General features: G+C 43.6%; 1 protein-coding gene across 3 annotated transcripts in view; it reads right to left on the bottom strand.

Moving 5' to 3' along the window:
• Positions 1-15,430, bottom strand: part of LOC121276138 (zinc finger CCHC domain-containing protein 2-like) — an 83,067-nt gene that overhangs the window by 16,332 nt on the left and 51,305 nt on the right. For 2 of the 3 annotated variants that reach the window (XR_005942613.1, XM_041184172.1), the window contains exons 12-13: positions 13,797-13,922; positions 9,771-11,180 (exon numbers count right to left, since the gene is read on the bottom strand). Coding sequence is in view for 2 of the 3 variants with exons in the window: in XM_041184172.1 (XP_041040106.1) it covers positions 9,771-11,180; positions 13,797-13,922 (1,536 nt within the window). In the remaining variant the exon portion in view is untranslated. The remainder of the gene's footprint in view (positions 1-9,770; positions 11,181-13,796; positions 13,923-15,430) is intronic. The other variant, XM_041184173.1, reaches the window with a different exon arrangement.

Here is a 15,430-nt window from a genome sequence, read left to right as displayed (position 1 = left end):
CAATCCCAGGAATCTTTCAGTCCCCCCACCATCCCCCAGCCCCGGCCTTCTCAGAGCATGGGTACATAATTATCTTCTCCAAGCACCTTATACCAACTCAAGTGATAATGACTCTCTTTGTAACTTTTTGGGGGGCGGGGGGTGGCTTTGTTCCAATTAGTTTAAAAACTGAATGCTGGCTTGTGCAACAATGTGGTGGAGCACAATTACACTTGCAATCACCAAGAATTCCAATCTCAGCTCTGCAGTTGGATTGATAGAGTAAGGGTATGAAGAGGGAAAACAAAATAGTATTTTTTTTTAAAAATCTAATGTTGAAAACAGTTCCGTCATGGAGGTTTCAGGTGTATCTCAGTCCATGCATTCAATTCACTGTTGAGCAAAAAGAGAAGAACAAAGAACAAAAGAACAAAGAAAAGTACAGGAACAGGCCCTTCGGCCCTCCAAGCACCCGGTAGTTTAAGTACCTCAAGTCCGGTCAGTGGTCAGGGACAGTGGGGTGTGACTGCAAGTGAGGCAGGTAGAGGGATCCTGTGTTCAGGAACAGAGGAGCCTTAGCTCTTGACCTTGTCCAACAGGTACGAGGTACTTGCTCCCTGTGTGGATGAGGAAGAGGGCTGTAGGGAGGATGAGCCAGCTGACCACGGCACCGTGACACAGGAGGCCATTCAAGAGGGGGGAGCAAAAAAACAAGTGGTAGTTGTAGGCGATTCTATAATTAGGGGAATTGATACCTTCCTTTGTAAGCAGGATCGAGTGTCCCGCATAGTATGTTGCCTGTCCAGTGCTTGGGTGAGGGATATCTCTGACCGGCTTGAAAGGATATTGGAGAGGGAGGGGGAGGATCGAGTTGTGGTCCACGTCGGGACAAATAACATAAGAAAGACTAGGAAAGAGAACCCGTTTGGGGATTATCAGGAACTAGGAACTAAATTAAAGAACAGGTCCTCAAGGGTTATAATCTCCTGATTACTATCCAAGCCACGTGCAAACTGGCGTAGGGACGCGAGAATAAGGGAAGTAAACACGTGCCTAAAGGAGTGGTGTGGGAAAGAGGGGTTCCATTTCATGGGACACTGGCATCAGTATTAGAACAGGAGGGATCTGTACCATTGGGACGGTCTCCACCTGAAACGATCTGGGACCAATGTTCTAGTGAAAAGGGTAAATAGGGTGGTCAATAAGACTTTAAACTAGAAAGTTGGGGGGAAAGAGAGGGAAGGGTAAAACTCCAAGAAGTATGATTAATGGGAAACAAAGCAGCGGGTTAGCGTGTGGGGGAGTGGATTCAACTTCATGGAAAATTATGAAAAAACTGAAAAGAAAGGAGAGCCCAGGAGAGGCTATTAAAGTCTCCAGAACACAAAATAGGACAGTGTTTGGAAAGGGCTAGGAATCTAACTTCAAGCACAGCAGATAAAGGGACGACAATGAGAAAGGGGACGGGAAATACAGGACTGAAGGTGTTGTATCTGAATGCACAGAGTATACAAAGGTAAATGAGATTGTGGCGCAGATTGAAATTGGCAGGTATGACGTGGTGGGCATTACGGAGACATGGCTGCAAGGGGATCAGGACTGGGAGCTAAATATCCAAGGATATACATCCTATCGAAAAGATAGGCAGGTTGGCAGAGGGGGGTGGGGTTGCTTTGTAAGTAAGAAATGAAATTAAATCGATAGCAAGAAATGATGTAGGGTCAGGTGATGTAGAATCTGTGGGTAGAGTTGAGGAAACGCAAAGGTAAAAAAACCATAATGGGAGTTATGTACAGGCCTCTGAACAGTAGTCAGGATGTGGGGCACAAGATACACACCTTTTCTATCTCCTGGTGTAAGAAAGGCAAGGTTACAGTGATCATGGGGGATTTCAATATGCAGGTAGACTGGGAAAATCAGGTAGTGGATCCCAAGAAAAGGAATTTATGGAATGTCTACGGGATGGCTTTTTGGAGCAGCTTGTGGTGGAGCCCACTAGGGAACAGGCAATTCTAGATTTAGTGATGTGTAATGAGGCAGATTTGATAAGGGAGCTTAAGATGAAGGAACCCTTAGGAGGGAGTGACCATAATATGATAGAATTTACCCTGCAATTTGAGGAAAAAGCTGGAATCCGATGTAACGGTATTACAGTTGAATAAAGGCAACAACAGAGGAATGAGGGAGGAGCTGGCCAGAATTGACTGGTAGATGAGCCTAGCAGGAAAGACAGTGGAACAGCAATGGCAGGAGGTTCTGGGAGTAATTTGGGAGACACAGTAAAAATTCACCCATAGGAAGAAGCATACTAAAGAGAGGACAAGGCAACCATGGCTGACAAGGGAAGTCAGGGACAGCATAAAAGCTAAAGAGAAAGCATACAATGCAGCGAAAAGCAGTGGGAAACCAGGGATTGGGAAGCCTACAAAGACCAACAGAGGACAACTAAAAAAGAAATAAGGAGGGAGGAGATTAAATATGAGGGTAAGCTAGCAATATAAAAGAAGATTGCAAGAATTTTTTTTTTTTAGGTATATAAAGGGTAAGAGAGGGGCAAAAGTGGACATTGGGCTGCTGGAAAATGACCCTGGAGTAGTAGTACTGGGGAACAAAGAAATGGCAGAGGAACTGAATAGGTACTTTGCGTCAGTCTTCACAGTGGAACACGAGTGACATCCCCAAAGTTCAAGAGAGTCGGGAGGCAGAGGTGAGTATGGTGGCCATTACCAAGGAGAAGGTGCTAGGAAAACGGAAAGGTCTGAAAGTGGATAAATCATTTGGACCAGATGGATTACACCCGAGTTCTGAAGGAGATAGCTGAACAGATAGTGGAGGCGTTACCAGTGATCGTTCAGGAATCACTGGAGTCAGGGAGGGTGCCAGAGGACTGGAAAATAGCTAATATAACCCCCCCCCCCCCCCATTTAAGAAGGGAGTGAGGCAAAAGACGGGAAATTACAGGCCGATTGGTAATTGATAATGACCTCGGTCATTGGTAAGATTTTAGAGTCCATTATTAAGGATGAGATTTCAGAATACTTGGAAGTACGTGGTAAAATCGGGCAAAGTCAGCATGGTTTCATCAATGGGAGATAATGCCTGACAAATTTGTTAGAATTCTTTGAGGTGGTAACGAGTAGGTTAGACAAAGGAGAGCCAATGGATGTTATCTACTTGGACTTCCAGAAGGCCTTTGACAAGGTGCCGCACAGGAGGCTGCTCAGTAAGATAAGAGCCCATGGTGTTAGAGGCAAGGTACTAGCATAGATAGAAGATTGGCTGTCTGGCAGGAGGCAGAGAGTGGGGATAAGGGGGTCCTTCTCAGGATGGCGGCCAGTGACTAGTGGAGTTCCGCAGGAGTCAGTGTTGAGACCATAACTTTTCATTTTATACATTAATGATTTAGGTGAAGGAACTGAAGGCATCCTGGCTCAGTTTGCAGATGATACAAAGATAAGTGGAGGGACAGGTAGTATTGAGGAGGCAGGGAGGCTGCAGAAGGATTTGGACAGGTTAGGAGAATGGGCAAAGAAGTGGCAGATGGAATACAACGTGGGCAAGTGTGAGGTCATGCACTTTGGTAGGAAGAATACAGGCATAGACTATTTTCTAAATGAGGAGAGAATTCAGAAATCTGGAGTGCAAAGGGACTTGGGAGTCCTAGTCCAGGATTCTCTTAATGTTAGCTTGCAGGTTGAGTCGGTAGTTAGGAAGGCAAATGCAATGTTGGCATTTATTTCAAGAGGACTAGAATATAAAAGCAAGGATGAGCTGCTGAGGCTTTATAAGGCTCTGGTCAGACCATATTTAGAATATTGAGCAATTTTGGACCCCGTATCTCAGGAAGGATGTGCTGGCCCTGGAAAGGGTCCAAGGAGGTTCACGAGAATGATCCCAGGAATGAAAGGCTTAACATATGAGGAACGTTTGAGGCCTCTGGGTCTATACTCGATGGAGTTTAGAAGGATGAGGGGGGATCTGCTTGAAACTTACAGAATACTGAAAGGCTTGGATAGAGTGGACGTGGGAAAGATGTTTCCATTAGTAGGAGAGACTAGGACCCAAGGGAACAGCCTCAGAGTAAAGGGAAGACCTTTTGGAACAGAGATGAGGAGAAACGTCTTTAGCTAGAGAGTGGTGAACCTAAGGAATTCATTGCCACAGAAGGCTGAGGAGGCCAGGTCATTGAGTGTATTAAGACCGAGATAGATAGGTTCTTGATTGGTAAGGGGATCAAAGGTTACGGGGAGAAAGTGGGAGAATGGGGTTAAGAAACCTATCAGCCATGATTGAATGGCGGAACATACTCGATGGGCTGAATAGCCTAATTTCTGCTCCTATGTCTTATGGTCTAAGCCTGCGCCGATCATATTGCCCATCAACATTTTGCACTTCTGGGGTCCATATCCTTCTATTCCCAACCTATTCATGTATTTGTCAAGCTACACCATTGTCAGGTCACTGATTCAAACTCACTGGTCAGCTTTTTTTTTTAAATTAATTCATGGGATGTGGGCTTTGCTGGCTGGACCAGCATTTATTGCCCATCACTAGTTGCCTTTGAGAAGGTGGTGAGCTGCCTTCTTGAACCACTGCAGTCTATGTGGTGTAGGTACATCTTCAGTGCTGTTAGGAAGAGTGTTCCAAGTGTTCCCATCAATCTGCTGCCCTTGTCTTCCTAGATGGTAGTGGTCGTGGGTTTGGAAGGTGTTGTCGAAGAAACTTTGGTGAAATCCTGCAGTACATCTTGTAGATGGTACACACTGCTGCTGTTGTGCATCGGTGGTGGAGGGAGTGAATGTTCGTGGATGTGGTGCCAATCAAGTGGACTGCTTTGTCTTAGATGGTGTCAAGCTTGAGTGCTGTAGGACATGCACTCATCCAGGCAAGTGAGGGGCATTCCATCACACTCCTGACTTGTGTCTTGTAGATGGGAGACAGGCTTTGGGGAATCAGGTGGTGAGTTACTTATTACAGGATTCCTAGCTTCTGACCTGCTCTTGTAGCCAGAGTATTTATAGAGCTAGTTCAGGTCAGTTACTGGTTAATGGTAATCCCAGGGTGTTGATAGTGAGGGATTCAGTAATGGTAATGTCATTGAGCATGAAGGGGCAATGATTAGATTCTCTCTTGCTGGAGATGGTCATTGCCTGGAACTTGTGTGGCGTGAATGTTACTTGCCATTTGTCAGTCCAAGCCTGGATATTGTCCAGTCTTGCTGCATTTGGACATGGACAACTTCACTGTCGGAGGAGTTACGAATGGTGAACATTGTGCAATCATCAGCAAACATCCCCACTTCTGACCTTATGATGGAAGGGAGGTCACTGATGAAGCATTTGAGGATGGTTGGGCCGAGAACACTACCCTGAGGAACTCATGGAGCTGATATGACTGACCTCCAACAGCCACAGCCATCTTCCTTTGTGCTAGGTATGACTCCAACCAGTGTAGAGTTTTTCCCCCTGATTCCCATTGACTCCAGTTCATTGACTCCCTGATGTCACACACTGTCAAATGCTGCCTTGATGTCAAGGGCAGTCACTCTCACCTCACCTCAGGAGTTCAGCTCTTTTGTCCAAATTTGAACCAAGGCTGTAATGAGGTCATGAGTTGAGGGGCCCTGGCAGAATCCAAACTGGGCATCAGTGAGCTGGTTTTTGTTAAGCAAGTGCTGCTTGATAGCACTGTTGATGACCCCTTCCATCACTTTACTGATGATCGAGAGTAGACTGATGGGGCGGTAATTGGCTGGGTTGGATTTGTCCTGCTTTTTTTGTGTACAGGACATACCTGGGCAATTTTCCACATAGCTGGGTAGGTGCCATGTTGCAGCTGTACTGGACCAGCTTGGCTAGGGGTGCGGCAAGATCTGGCACACAAATCTTCAATATTGTTGGAATATTGTCAGACCTATAGCTTTTCCAGTGTCCAGTGCCTTCAGCTGTTTCTTGATATCGTGTAGAATGAATTGAATTGGCTGAAGACTGACATCTGGGGACCTCCAGAGGAGGCAGAGATGGATCATCTCCTCGGCACTTCTGGCTGAAGATTGTAGCAAATGCTTCAGCCTCATCTTTTGCACTGATGTGCTGGGCTCCCCCATCTTTGAGGATGGGAATAATTTGAGCCGCCTCCTCCAGTGAGTTGTTTAATTGTTCACAGCCATTCACGACTAGATGTGGCAGGACTGCAGAGCTTAGATCTGATTCATTGGTTGTGGGATGGCTTAGCTCTGTCTATCACTTGCTGCTTATGCTGTTTGGCCCCCAAATCTGGCTGACCAATATAGCTTGACCAGGGTTGACACCTCATTTTTAGGTATGCCTGGTGCTGCTCCTGGCATGCCTTCCTACAGTCTTCATTGAACCAGGGCTGATCCCCTGGCTGGATTGTAATGGTAGAGTGGGGGATATGCCGCGCCATGAGTTCACAGATTGTGTTCGAGTATAACTCTGCTGCTGCTGATGGCACACAGTGCCTCACAGATGCCCAGTCCTGAGTAGCTAGATTTGTTCAAAATCCATCCCATTTAGCACGGTGGTAGTGCCACACAACAGGAAGGAAGGTGTCCTCAAGGTGAAGACAGGACTTCACAACAACTGTGTGGTGATCACTCCTACTGATACTGTCATGGACAGATGCACCTGTGGCAGGCAGATTGGTAAGGATGAGGTCAGGCATGTTTTTCCCTCACCACCTGCCGCAGACCCAGTCTAGCAGCTATGTCCTTTAGTACTCGGCCAGCTCAGTCAGTACTGGTGCTGCCGAGCCACTATTATGTCAAATCTATGTATCTACCCAGAAGGGGAACCCCATTCACAATCTACTCACATGTAGGAATCGTTCTCAGAGCACAAAGTATTGTCTGACTTTCCAGTGCCATTCTGAGGAAGCATTACACTGTCAAAGGTATTATCCTGCAGATGAGACATTGAACCCTGTCTGCACTATAGCCTTTCCAGTGTCCAGTGCCTTCAGGTGTTTCTTGATATCACGTAGAATGAATTGAATTGGCTGAAGACTGACATCTGGGGACCTCCAGAGGTGGCCGAGATGGATCATCCCCTTGTGAAAATGTGAAAGCTCCCAAAGATCTTCTGATAGCTTGGCCAATATTCATCCTTCAGCCACAATAAATAGAACAGACTAGTTGGTGGTTGTCTCATTGTTATTTATGGGATCTTGCTGCTCACAAGGCAGCTGCCATGATGTCTTAATTTCAAGTGACTTACAGTTCAAAAGTTCATCAGTGGTAAAATGCATTGAGACGCGTTGAGGTGCTTTATAAATGCAAGTTTTCTACCCTTGAATCCACAAAGGCCCCCTTCCAATAGCACCTTCCATTTAATCTCCATTGGTGCTTCGTCTTCAGAGAGTCAGGACTACCATACCTGGCACTCGCTGCTTACCAGGCTTTATGAAGGGCAGTAAGTGTAGTGTCGTTGGTATTTGCCTAAATGTGGTGGCCTTGCTCCAGGATACCTTGGGGTAAGTCTACCCAACAGCGGTTTGAAGCTTGGGAGACTTGGTCTGCCTGCTGACTCAGGATTCAATTCATCCTGACTACCTTCCTGTCCAGAGGAATTTGAGTATGGGCTATGGCAGCAGCAAGTGAACTGGCAGATCTGGAATGTGAGATGAGGTGGGGAAGCACTGTAATTTTTGCTTTCTCCAGCTGCAAGTCAAGCAGGATTTCTAGCTGACCAGGTCATTGTGGCAAACATAGAAGGCTCTCCTGGAAGGGCTGAGATTTTGGCTGTAACTAATGCCTAGATATTGAAGATTGGTCGCTGCATAAAGACTGAAGTGTCCTATGTTTGTACTGGGCAATGACCTTGATTTGGAGCAGCTGGACCTATAGCCACATTGTTGGACAATATGAAAGACACCAGGGGAGGAAATGGTGGCATTCGTGAGAATAGAGGGCATCAGAATTAGGGATATTGGCAGGACAACAGACATCAGAAGCAACAGAGGAAAAGTGACATCAAATCTTGCTTAAAAAGTCTTTTTTTTTTTAAAAAGAGGGTCGCAAGAAGCGATGATTTTAAACATTATGGTTTGAAAATGGCTTATTGGATTGTTCTTGATTTAAGTAGAATAACATCCCATTTTGCATGTGGATGCTGAATAAATATGGAAGAACAAAAACATTTTCATGCAAAGTTTTGAATGGGATCAGAATAAAAAGTCATTGCTGAAATGGCTAACCTGTAAATTCTATGGAAATGCCGATGAAGGGAAAGTGTGGATACAAGTTATAAAACTGGGATAACAAGGGGAGGGAGCTTGAGTTATGCAGGGACTGGAGATGCTGGGGTTGTTCTCCTTAAAGCAGAGCAGGTTAAGAGATTTAAGAGACACGCTCAACATTGTGAAGGTTTCGATGGAATAAATAAGGAGAATCTGTTTCCAGTGGCTGGAGGGTGGGTAATTAACCAGAGGACACAGATTTTAAGGTGATTGGCAAAAGAACCAGGGGCAGATGAGAGGTTCTCTTTTAAACAGTGTTATGATGATTTGGAATGCATTATTGGAAAAATGGTGGAAGCTATATAATACCACTTAAAATCTTGGGATGTAGGCCCATCAGGCGCAGGGACTATGTCAAATTTCTTAACTCATACGAATACGATTTCTTAACTCTATGCATATCCTCACGTTCTTCCACTTTTACTAGGTCCTTGGTTGCCCACTGCTTCCGGAACGTTTTTTGTGCATTTGTAAAATGAGCCCTCGGGAATCACTGCTGCCCCCTCCCCTCCACCACTTCCCAGGGTCCCAGTGACCAGGACTGCAGCAAAGTGCTGCCAAAACTTTCCAACTTATGTAAAACAGCCTCAAACTTTGTGCTCTGCTTATTTGGGCAGTATGGTTCAGCATGCTGCTCATTCTGCCGTTTACTCCTTTACAATGTTCAATGCTAACGCTGCCATCAATCCCAGGAATCTTTCAGTCCCCCCCCACCACCCCCAAACCCCGGCCTTCTCAGAGCATGGGTACATAATTATCTTCTCCAAGCACCTTATACCAACTCAAGTGATAATGACTCTTTTTATAATGGCTGGGCGGGGGGGGCGGTGGGTGGCTTTGTTCCAATTAGTTTAAAAACTGAATGCTGGCTTGTGCAACAATGTGGTGGAGCACAATCACACTTGCAATCACCAAGAATTCCAATCTCAGCTCTGCAGTTGGATTGATAGAGTCAGGGTATGAAGAGGGAAAACAAAATAGTATTTTTTTTTAAAAATCTAATGTTGAAAACAGTTACGTCATGGAGGTTTCAGGTGTATCTCAGCCCATGCATTCAATTTACTGTTGAGCGAAAAGAGAACAAAAGAACAAAGAAAAGTACAGCACAGGAACAGGCCCTTCGGCTCTCAAAACCTGACTTCTCCAACCCCCTCTCAAATTTCAATTAATGCTCAAGCAGGGAGGTACAAGCTGTATTTTCAAAATTGCAGAATACAGAAGTTGCATTGATTACTGAATTTTCAAAGTTTTCTCCACAATATGCATGGAGCACATTAATATTCAACGCACAACTCAATAATTCACTGGTTGCTCAGTAACCTGGGGATTACATCATCAGATCTACTCAAGAGTCTTAAACAGAGTTCAATGGTTCAACCAGGTATCACATGATTATGGTTAAGACACTAGTAAATTTCAATGCTTTACAACTTAATATCAAGGTGAGCATGAAAGCATCAAGATTCCAGCACCATATCAATCTAAAATGTTCAAACCCAGATTATTGTTTGGGTTATCTTGAACACGCCGCTTACCTGGCTGACTGGCCTCCATGGATGGCTGTTTACAATCCTGTGCATAGTGTCCACCTACACCACAATTATAACAGGATGCATTTCCATTCTTTTTAGGTCCCAACCCATTTACATTGGTGACCATGTTGGCCACTTGATACATCAGTGGAAATCCTCGGACAAATCCAGGCATTTGCTGCATCCCATAGTTAGTCTGATTTGCCATAGGATCGTGCATTAGTCCATTAGTGTAAGGGTTCTGATAAAAGGGCATCTGGGTTCCGTTGTTTTGATGTGCTTGGTTGAGGTAGCTACCATTACAAAGAGAGGTTATCCCACTGAAAGGGATAAAAGGAACTCTGATAAGCTGGCTGGGTATCGTGTTGGGGTAGTAGTAGTTTAGCAGAGGATTACTATTGGTTCCACAGCTACCTCGGCATCCACAGGAACTACAAGCCCCACAGCCAAGCTGCTGAGCTGGTTGCATGGTCCCATTAGTACTTGTATTTCCTATTGTGTTAATATAAGATGTGCTGTCACTCTGAGCTGTGCTATGAGTTAAAGCAGTATTGAGACTTGGTACAGGGCCCGGGGTGTGAGTAGGGACTGAAGAGCCAGTGGACTGGATTTGGCCTACAGGAGATGGCGAGGTTGCTGTGCCCTGCAATGGCAAAACACTGGTCGGAGTTCCACTCAAGTTGTATGAGCCAGGTGGTGGTAGCAGGCCAGCTGCAGGAAGCATCACTTTTAAACTGGCAGACTCAGGTACTGTTCCTATATTCCCATCAGCCTGAGGCAACAAGGCGTTCAGTCCTACGACATTCTGTGTTGAAGGTTTAGCAGTGGGATCCAAAACCGAGGGTGCTGATAGTTTCCCCGATGGAGAGTGGCTGTGAACTGGGATGAATGCAGTGTTGGCTGATCCAATATTCACGGCGCCTGCTGGTGTCTGGGGTCCAGGAACACGGCAATTCTCCAAGTTAATTTGCGACGCTGTCATTTTATGTCTGTGTGCCATGGGATGAAGAGCAGGACTAGCAGCCTGCAGTAGGAAAGGAGTCGCCACTGAAAGAGGCGAAGGGATCAGGTCCACTCTCTTCCCTGCTTCAGCAGCGCCAACTGACGTTACATGTGAAGAATCTCGGAGAGAGGCAGCAACAGGAGGAACGGTTACAATCATCCCAACAGTTTTGTCCACAGGAGCAACATAATCTGGCTTCTTTCCACCATTTTGCATCATGTAGTGCATAGGAGGCATTAAAGGAATGCGAGGAAGAAAAGGGGCAGGCGGATTCCCTGGAACACTACAGTTCTCACTCTGCACTGGAGCAACCTGAGCAGTTGGCCTTGTGATATTTCCACGAACTGGGTTACAGGAGAGCCTCTCTTTCTGCTTATCTTTCCCAGAATCCTCCGAAGTGCTATCAGAATCTATTGGAAAGAAAGAAATAGAAGCATTCAATGCATTACATTGTAACAAAAATAAATAGATCAACTAGAATCTGCCAAAAGATTTTTTCATATATGTTATACAAAAGCACCTAGAAATTGATTAATGTTCAGAAAAACACCCAGTACAATGCAATGTGGAGGAAAATTGTGGTATTCCTCTAATAATCAGTCAAACAATAAGCTGGGGAAAAGATTATGTGGTTAAGCAAAATTGATATTTACCATAAATAGCAGGACCAATTTTCAAAGATGACCTAGTACAAATATGCATTAGGGACACAGAACAGAAGCAGGTCACTCAGTCCCTCAAGCCTATTCGCATTCAACTGGATCATAGCTGATCTGCACCACAACTTGCATTTACCTGCCCTTGACCCGTGCACTGATAGCCCTTACCTAACACAGGTACAGTGTCTCAAAACTCGGGACAGAGGTCATGCTACATTTCAGATCTCGCCAGATTTCAGGTCAGGTTCGGACCATGGGTGGTTCAGGTTAAACCAGGTGAGGGGGTGTCAAGGGTCGCTCGGAGCATGGGAATAGGCCGACACACACAAGTAGCAAAGCAGATAACTAGTCCGATAACAGCGCACCAATGTGGCATCTAATCAAATTGTCCTGGTGCATTTTTTAAAATATATTTTACTCAAATTAAGATGGGTGCAGGCACATTCTAAAAATGCCCGGTTTTCAGACAACAGATTTTGGACAGTCAGATTTGAGACACTATACTGTAAAACTTCATCAATCTCAGTCTTGAAAATTTCTTTTGAAATTGATAGATGACAAAACCAGTGCTTTATTGATCCATGTCATTTTAAATTATTTTTTCATGGTTGCAAAGAACAGAGTATAAGTTAGCAGCATTTGGGAAGAAAGTTTGGTTATAGAAAGTACCCATAATGCTTATATTTAAAAATCAGAGCTAAACTGAAGTTCAAAATTTTGCAACTAGCACACACCCATAGATGTAATGGCCTATCTGGATTGTGATACTCATATTGTAAAATTTGAGAGCCTGTACACTAGCAGCATACTAATGCTGCACAGAGAGATTGGGAACATTTGGTACAACAGCAAAGATGATATTCTGATGGGAAAGTAATAAAACACTGAACATAACTCAAGTTGTTGGAGAAATCTGACAATATTCAAGTTTCGGCCTGTATTCTTGGCACAGATTCTGGGCTTGAACCCACCATCTTGTCTCAGGAGCAAGAGTATTACCATTGAGCCAGGCTGACACATACAAGGCAGTTAATGTTGCATTGTAACTGGCTACCACTTTTGGCAATTCAACAGTGACTTCACTTCCAAAATAATTAGTTTATAGTGAAGTATTTCAGTACATTTTGAAAGAAAAATCACTAAATTCAAGCTCTCCCACTCGAATTCTGGTCATTAGTTGGAAAGACTAAATATCACTGTTAGATGTGGATCAGACTTGATCTCTAACCAACAGTGAATGTCAATTTGATCACAAAGTTGCGCCACAGGTTAGCAAGGCCATAAAAAAAGTCAAACCAAGCACTAGACTTTATTTCTAGAGGAACACAGAATTGAAAAGTCCGGAATCTATGCTAAATCTGAATCAAACCTTGATTAAACCACATGTAGATTACTGCCTGTACTTCTGATCGGCATATTATAAAAAAAGATATAGCAGTGAAGAGAAGATTGACAAGGACAATACCAGAAACACATGGGTATTCATGTCAGGAAAGGATCAACAGGCTGGAACTCTGGGAGCCTCAATACGAGAGAAAGGTAGCAAGAAATTAAGTTTTGGGAGAAATTCCAAAGAGCAAGGGCATAAAGGCTGAAGGAGCAGCTGTCATTGGAGCAAAAAGGAGAGTGAAACCCAGAATAATCCAAGCCCAAACTGTTAACTACAGTAACTATCCATAACTCTACCAATGGGTTATTTCTGCAGATAATACAGGTGTAACAATGACGGACTTTTATTGCAGTTGGAGCTGTATGTGTTTCTCTGTTCCATTTAATTTAGATTTATTGTGCAGAGCCTTAGTTTCCGATGATTAACTCTTCAGCACAATTTCAGAAGCTTTTAGGAAAAGTAACCCCCACCAACAGTAGACGGCGTTTGGCGTAGATCCTGTGAGCTGCAACTGCCTGTTAAGGAATTTCTTCTACTGAATCCTGCTTGCTGTAAAACCTCAAGTCGTTGCAGGCTGTTACGACGGGATGGGGTATTAATGGGTATTAATTTCATGGTAGTTTGTTGTCACACAGTGCAGCAAAATCTTAGTGCACAGAAATAAAAAAAATCTTCCAAATTTTGAGTTAGATTTTTTCTGTTTTGATTTTCATCTTCAGCAGTGTGAAAATTTAAACCAGGCACTAAAATCTTTTTGGACACCATTTGCAGCTATTTTATTTGCATCAAATACCCACTTGAGATCCAACTATCCCACCAGTGTGACCAACCAACTTCCATTGCTTGCTTTAAAGGTAAAATACATGCATTTGTTTTCCAGCAATTTCAGTATTCACAATGTGTCAAATGGTGACTTACTTAATTGCAAGTCATTCAAAACTAATCTAGAGGGATTTTCGAAATTCAAAATAACTCACCTTTGTCTTTTTCATCTTCACTTTCACAGCTCTCTCTCCCGTCGTGTCTCGGGCTGGAAGGAGAACTGTAGCTTTCTGAAGAGCTGTCTCCACATGCTTCTAAACCAGAGCCAACATCTCTTAATTCTAAAACAATCAGGTAGGTGCCATTCAGTAATAAAATAAAGCCAATCACCTTTTTAGTTTGCAGCATGATGCACAGTTACAGGCCATGTAGGCCACTGCATTATTTTGCAAAATACTTTGTTTGCGCTTCATTCTCTCTCCCTTGTCCTTCAGCTAAGCGCGCAGGACAGTTTGGGCTACACCTCCATGGCCACCAAAACTATTCCACAACTGGAGGTGTGCTGCCGCAGCCAGTTCATTTCCTGTGATTAGGAACCCAGCTGCTATGAACCACCCTCCCTGCCGATCTACAGCTACACTAGATGATTTTGCAAAACACGCAAACGTATGCAATTTTTAAATAGCAAAAGCATACTGAAATTAACAATTAAGGACATTTTTAAATTAAAAAATACACAATCTGCAAGTAGTGGCATCGATGTGAACAAATGTCAAACACTTGACAGGTGTTGGGTCAAAGGGAATTTCTTAAAGGTTAAAGCAGAGTTGTGGTATACTTAATCTTTGCCACTAGGTGGTGGTACAACTTTAAAATCAAAATGGTTCATTACTGGGAGAATCACCCACTGACTCCAACGCACCATAGGGTAGCAGGATACTGGTTTACAGCAACATTCCCACATTGATTTAATCTCAACTTGGTCATTACAGGTGCTGAGCAGAAACCAAGTATTTCTTCACCACTGCTCCCCCTCCCCACAAAGGGATAGAAGAAACAACAGCCTCTTTCATGGCCAGAGTTTCTAAAGGTTCGTGCAAGAGCAGAACTGAATTGCTACGAAAATCTAAAGAATATAAAAACCACAGGAAGGTCAGAGGAAGTCAACAAATGATACTGGATGATTGATAGGTGGTGCAAGCAGGTTCAGTTTGAATACTGTTCATTTCCTGTCAATGTCATTTCAATTGAGAAATAGAATTTTCCACAAGGGAGTTGAATCAGGATGCAATCAGCTTTACAAGCATATGAACCACAATAAGGCATTCTATAATATTTGCTGTAATTAAACCATTGCAACTTTAGAATGGGGAAAGAACCAATTAAAAATGTTTAGTTTGTTACATTAGTACTTCTCATTGCTACTGATGTTTCCAGTATTTTTAAAAATTAACTCGCGGCTTAGTGGAAACTCCAGAAAATTCAATTTTTCCAGCAAGTACTGAATATATTGCAAGGTAAGTACCAGTGAACCAGAGAATTCTCTGGTAAATTTTTTTTCTGCCTTATATCCCAGCTACAGATGGCATCTTTTCCACTGATCGTCAAACCTTTACAATATCAACCGAAATAAAATTTTAATTGCCCTCTGATTTGATAATATTTCCTCTGGAATGATTAACACTTCCCACTTCAATGACTTATTCAACTCTGATTTGCACGGCTTGCCAAAACATAAGTTAAACCAAAAAATAAAATCACTACCTTTATATACTTTGTCTAATGTACATATAAAATGAGGATTACAAATATTAATATTGCTGTCAGTAAAGTCATTACAATATAAAAC

The sequence above is a fragment of the Carcharodon carcharias genome, chromosome 3 (genome assembly GCF_017639515.1).
Source record: "Carcharodon carcharias isolate sCarCar2 chromosome 3, sCarCar2.pri, whole genome shotgun sequence".
NCBI classification, from domain to species: domain Eukaryota; kingdom Metazoa; phylum Chordata; class Chondrichthyes; order Lamniformes; family Lamnidae; genus Carcharodon; species Carcharodon carcharias.
The sequence above is the reverse complement of the archived record's forward strand: the minus strand, read 5'-3'. Positions and strand labels throughout refer to the sequence as shown.